The sequence below is a fragment of the Lithobates pipiens genome, unplaced genomic scaffold, assembly GCF_037356315.1.
Source record: "Lithobates pipiens isolate NorthernLeopardFrog02 unplaced genomic scaffold, aLitPip1_a1.2 Scaffold_28, whole genome shotgun sequence".
NCBI lineage: Eukaryota > Metazoa > Chordata > Amphibia > Anura > Ranidae > Lithobates > Lithobates pipiens.
The window spans coordinates 46,923,294-46,929,293 of record NW_027507789.1 but is presented as its reverse complement, the minus strand read 5'-3'; the positions used below and the strand labels follow the sequence as shown (position 1 = coordinate 46,929,293).

The 6,000-nt window shown below is 41.1% G+C and overlaps 1 protein-coding gene across 4 annotated transcripts in view; it reads left to right on the top strand.

Moving 5' to 3' along the window:
• The first annotated feature begins 5,122 nt into the window (after nucleotides 1-5,122).
• TOX2 (TOX high mobility group box family member 2) overlaps nucleotides 5,123-6,000 on the top strand; it is a 209,776-nt gene continuing 208,898 nt past the window's right edge. Inside the window, exon 1 of one of the 4 annotated variants that reach the window (XM_077459178.1) lies at nucleotides 5,123-5,443. In XM_077459178.1, the coding sequence (XP_077315304.1) occupies nucleotides 5,345-5,443 (99 nt within the window). In that variant the 5' untranslated portion in view covers nucleotides 5,123-5,344. The remainder of the gene's footprint in view (nucleotides 5,444-6,000) is intronic. The other 3 variants (XM_077459175.1, XM_077459179.1, XM_077459176.1) reach the window with 3 other exon arrangements.

Here is a 6,000-nt window from a genome sequence, read left to right as displayed (position 1 = left end):
AATGTGTATGACCCTATGTACACTGTAAAGCACTGCGTAATATGTCTTTAGATTGTAATCTCCTGAGCCCTATGTGTATGAATCTCTTTTGTAAGCTCTAGCGAGCAGGGCCCTCCTATTCCTCTTCTACCAAATTGTAATGTCTGCCTTCATTTTGTTAAGCGCTGCGCAAACTGTTGGCGCTATGTACATTTTGTATAATAATAATACTCTGTAAAGTACTGGGTAACATGTCAGTAGATTGTGAGCTCTTGGGACTAACGTGTATGAACCTATGTACACTGTAAAGCACTGCGTAATATGTCTGTAGATTGTAAGATTGTAAGCCTTGTGTGTATGAATCTACATACACTAGATTGTAAGCTCTAGCGAGCCGTGCCCTCTGATTCCTCTTGTACCAAATTGAAATGTTTGCCTTCACTTTGTTAAGCGCTGCGCAAACTGTTGGCGCTATATAAATACTGTATTATAATAATAATAATAATAATAATACTCTGTAAAGCACTGGGTAACATGTCAGTAGATTGCAAGCTCTTGGGACTATTGTGTATGAACCTATGTACACTATAAAGCACTGCGTAATATATCTTTAGATTGTAAGCTCCTAAGCCCTATGTGTATGAATCTACATACTCTAGATTGTAAGCTCCTGAGCCCTATGTGTATGAATCTACATACTCTAGATTTTAAGCTCCTGAGCCCTATGTGTATGAATCTTCATATTCTACATTGTAAGCTCTAGTGAGCAGGGCCCTCTGATTCCTCTTGTACCAAATTGTAATGTCTGCCTTCATTTTGTTAAGCGATGCGCAAACTATTGGCGCTATATAAATCCTGTATAATAATAATAATAATAATAATACTCTGTAAAGCACTGGGTAACATGTCAGTAGATTGCAAGCTCCTGGGAATAATAGGTTCATACACATGTACACTGTAAAGTACTGTGTAATATGTCTTTAGATTGTAAGCTCCTGAGCCTGTGTATGAATCTTCTACATACTCTAGATTGTAAGCTCCTGAGCCCTATATGTATGAATCTACATACTCTAGATTGTAAGCTCCTGAGCCCTATGTGTATGAATCGACATACTTTAGATTGTAAGCTCCTGAGCTCTATGTGTATGAATCTTCTACATACTCTAGATTGTAAGCTCCTGAGCCCGGTGTTTATGAATGTTCTACATACTCTAGATTGTAAGCTCCTGAGCCCTATGTGTATGAATCTACATACTCTAGATTGTAAGCTCTAGTGAGCAGGGCCCTCTGATTCCTCTTGTACCAAATTGTAATGTCTGCTTTCATTTTGTTAAGCTCTGCACAAACTATTGGCGCTATATAAATCCTGTATAATAATAATAATAATAATACTCTGTAAAGCACTGTGTAACATGTCAGTAGATTGCAAGCTCTTGGGACTAATGTGTATGAACCTATGTACACTGTAAAGCACTGTGTAATATGTCTTTAGGTTGTAAACTCCTGAGCCCTATGTGTATGAATCTACATACTCTAGATTGTAAGCTCCTGAGCCCTATGTTGTATGAATCTACATACTCTAGATTGTAAGCTCCTGAGCCCTATGTGTATGAATCTTCTACGTACTCTAGATTTGTAAGCTCCTAAGCCCTATGTGTATGAATCTTCTACATACTCTATATTGTAAGCTCCTGAGCACGATGTGTAAGAATCTTCTACATACTCTAGATTGTAAGCTCCTGAGCCCTATGTGTATGAATCTACATACTCTCGATTGTAAGCTCCTGAGCCCCATGTGTATGAATCTTCTAAATACTCTAGATTGTAAGCTCCCGAGCCCTATGTGTATGAATCTACATATTCTACATTTTAAGCTCTTGCGAGCAGGGCCCTCTGATTCCTCTTGTACCAAATTGTAATGTCTGCCTTCATTTTGTTAAGCGCTGCGCAAACTATTGGCACTATATAAATCCTGTATAATAATAATAATACTCTGTAAAGCACTGGGTAACATGTCAGTAGTTTGCAAGCTCTTGGGACTAATGTGTATGAACCTATGTACACTGTAAAGCACTGTGTAATATGTCATTAGGTTATACGCTCCTGAGCCCTATGTGTATGAATCTACATACTCTAGATTTGTAAACACCTGAGCCCTATGTGTATGAATCTACATACTCTAGATTGTAAGCTCCTGAGCCCTATGTTGTATGAATCTACATACTCTAGATTGTAAGCTCCTGAGCCCTATGTTGTATGAATCTACATACTCTAGATTGTAAGCTCCTGAGCCCTATGTGTATGAATCCTCTACATACTCTAGATTGTAAGCTCCTGAGCCTGATGTGTATGAATCTACATACTCTAAATTGTAAGCTCCTGAGCCCTATGTGTATGAATCTTCTACATACTCTAGATTGTAAGCTCCTGAGCTCTATGTGTATGAATCTTCTATATAGTCTAGATTGTAAGCTCCTGAGCCCTATGTGTATGAATCTAGATTGTAAGCTCTAGCGAGCAGGGCCCTCTGATTCCTCTTGTACCAGATTGTAATGTCTGCCTTCATTTTGTTAAGCACTGCGCAAAGTATTGGCGCTATATAAATCCTGTATAATAATAATAACACTCTGTAAAGCACTGGGTAACATGTCAGTAGATTGCAAGCTCTTGGGACTAATGTGTATGAACCTATGTACACTGTAAAGCACTGTGTAATATGTCTTTAGGTTGTAAGCTCCTGAGCCCTATGTGTATGAATCTACATACTCTAGATTGTAAGCTCCTGAGCCCTATGTGTATGAATCTACATACTCTAGATTGTAAACTCCTGAGCCCTATGTGTATGAATCTTCTACGTACTCTAGATTGTAAGCTCCTGAGCCCTATGTGTATGAATCTTCTACGTACTCTAGATTGTAAGCTCCTGAGCCCTATGTGTATGAATCTACATACTCTAGATTGTAAGCTCCTGAGCCCTATGTGTATGAATCTACATACTCTAGATTGTAAGCTCCTGAGCCCTATGTGTATGAATCTTTTACGTACTCTAGATTGTAAGCTCCTGAGCCCTATGTGTATGAATCTTCTACGTACTCTAGATTGTAAGCTCCTGAGCCCTATGTGTATGAATCTTCTACATACTCTAGATTGTAAGCTCCTGAGCCCGATGTGTATGAATATTCTACATACTCTAGATTGTAAGCTCCTGAGCCATATGTGTATGAATCTTCTACATACTCTAGATTGTAAGCTCCTGAGCCCGATGTGTATGAATAGTCTACATACTCTAGATTGTAAGCTCCTGAGCCCTATGTGTATGAATCTTATACATACTCTAGATTGTAAGCTCCTGAGCACGATGTGTATGAATAGTCTACATACTCTAGATTGTAAGCTCCTGAGCCCTATGTGTATGAATCTTCTACATACTCTAGATTGTAAGCTCCTGAGCACGATGTGTATGAATCTTCTACATACTCTAGATTGTAAGCTCCTGAGCACGATGTGTAAGACTCTTCTACATACTCTAGATTGTAAGCTCCTGAGCCTGATGTGTATGAATCTTCTACATACTCTAGATTGTAAGCTCCTGAGCCCGATGTGTATGAATATACTACATACTCTAGATTGTAAGCTCCTGAGCCCTATGTGTATGAATCGACATACTTTAGATTGTAAGCTCCTGAGCTCTATGTGTATGAATCTTCTACATACTCTAGATTGTAAGCTCCTGAGCCCTATGTGTATGAATCTTCGACATACTCTAGATTGTAAGCTCCTGAGCCCGGTGTTTATGAATGTTCTACATACTCTAGATTGTAAGCTCCTGAGCCCTATGTGTATGAATCTACATATTCTAGATTGTAAGCTCTAGTGAGCCGGGCCCTCTGATTCCTCTTGTACCAAATTGTAATGTCTGCCTTCATTTTGTTAAGCGCTGCGCAAACTATTGGCGCTATATAAATCCTGTATAATAATAATAATAACTCTCTGTAAAGCACTGGGTAACATATCAGTAGATTGCAAGCTCTTGGGACTAATGTGTATGAACCTATGTACACTGTAAAGCACTGCGTAATATGTCTTTAGATTGTAAGCTCCTGAGCCCTTGTGTATGAATCTTCTACATACTCTAGATCAGGGATATGCAATTAGTGGACCTCCAGCTGTTGCGAAACTACAAGTTCCATCATCAATGCCTCATGGGATTTGTAGTTCTGCAACAGCTGGAGGTCCGCTAATTGCATATCCCTGCTCTAGATTGTAAGCTCCTGAGCCCTATGTGTATGAATCTACATGTTCTAGATTGTAAGCTCTAGCGAGCAGGGCTCTCTGATTCCTCTTGTACCAAATTGAAATGTCTGCCTTAATTTTCTCAAGTGCTGCGCAAACTATTGGCGTTATATAAATCCTGTATTATAATAATAATACTCTTAATAGCCCTTGGGACTATTGTGTATGAACCTATGTACACTGTAAAGCACTGTGTAATATGTCTTTAGATTGTAAGCTCCTGAGCCCGATGTGTATGAAACTTCTACATACTCTAGATTGTAAGCTCCTGAGCCCGATGTGTACAAATCTACATACTCTGTAAAGCACCGTGTAGATGGATGAAGTCATAATGTGCATTCCCTCGATATATTATTTATATACTGTATATGTATATATATATATATATGTGTGTATGTATTATCATATGGATACTTTGTACTCTTGTAGATGTATATACACATCCTACGCTCACACACAATGGTATACGGTTGTATATGAGTATATGGCTTTAGTTTATGAACTGAGGAAGACGTATAAAGGTGCAGAGATGCTGCTGGGGGAGGGGAAAGGGAGGGAGGGAGGGGGGGGGGGTCTGTGTTCCTGGCCAGGAAAGGGTTAAGGAGTGAAAGGGGGGAAGGAGGGAAAAGGAGAGAAGGAGACGGGAGAGAGCTATGGGAAAGAACAAGAGAGAGAAAAGAGAGGGGGTTGAAAATAGTGAGAGAAAGAGAGAGAGAGAGAGAGAGAGAGAGAGAGAGGGAGAGAGAGCACAGAACGGATGTTTGAGAGAAGGAGAATACATGATGCCCAACCCCCCCCCCCCCCCCCCAACCACCACCACCACCCCTTCCCTCTCCCTCCTCTCCCTCTCTCTCTCTCTCTCCTTCTCTGTCTTGTTGTTTCAAACAATAGACACAGCTCCCTCCCTCTATCACACACATACACACACACACACATACTCAGCAAGAGGCACTGAAGCTCACACAGGAGCCCACAGAAGAGAATTAAAAAAAAAAACAAAAAACAAAAAAAACCTTATTTTGCAAACAAAAAAAAAAAAAAATCAAGCAGCCGTTTTAATGCCCGGCGTGTGATGGACGTTAGGTTTTACCCTCCTGCCCCCACCAGTGTGGGCACCATATCTGCAGACCCCACCTGCCTCAGCCCCCTGGACTTTTACCACTGCAACAAGGTACCGTGCTAATACTCTGCCACTGCTGTTGTTGTGCCCATGGGCTCTGCTTCTTTCCTGACTTGCTTGTTCTGATGGCTTGAGTGGGCATTAAAAAAAAAAAAAAAAGCAAGAGGGGGTTGTTCCTGCCAGAAGCAACTTTGCTGTGACAGCCAGCGGAATGGATGCTGCAGAGTTCTCTCCAGTACAAGCTCCAGCGAGAAGTTGGCTTTGGACGGTTGGCGACACGATTGATGCCAGGACCTGGGAGGGGGGGGGGGTTTGCTGGAGCGATGGGTGCCATAGCACCGGTGGATCGTGCCCCATCTCCACGTTGGGGGTTTTACTGGAGAGGACCAGGGCACCTTCTGAGCTGACTGTCCTGCTGGAGATGGGTTGGCAATGCTGGGCTTTCTTTTCTTTCTTTTTTTTTTTTTTTGCTGGTTGGTGCTAGTATTGAACTTGCAATGCAGATGATTGCACTTTGCTAGTAAGAATGACAGCGGGGTCGTTGGGTTTGTAAGTGCATGCTTGTTTAAGTCGGTGCCTGCTGAAAACAAAGTCGTATGGCCACTTAA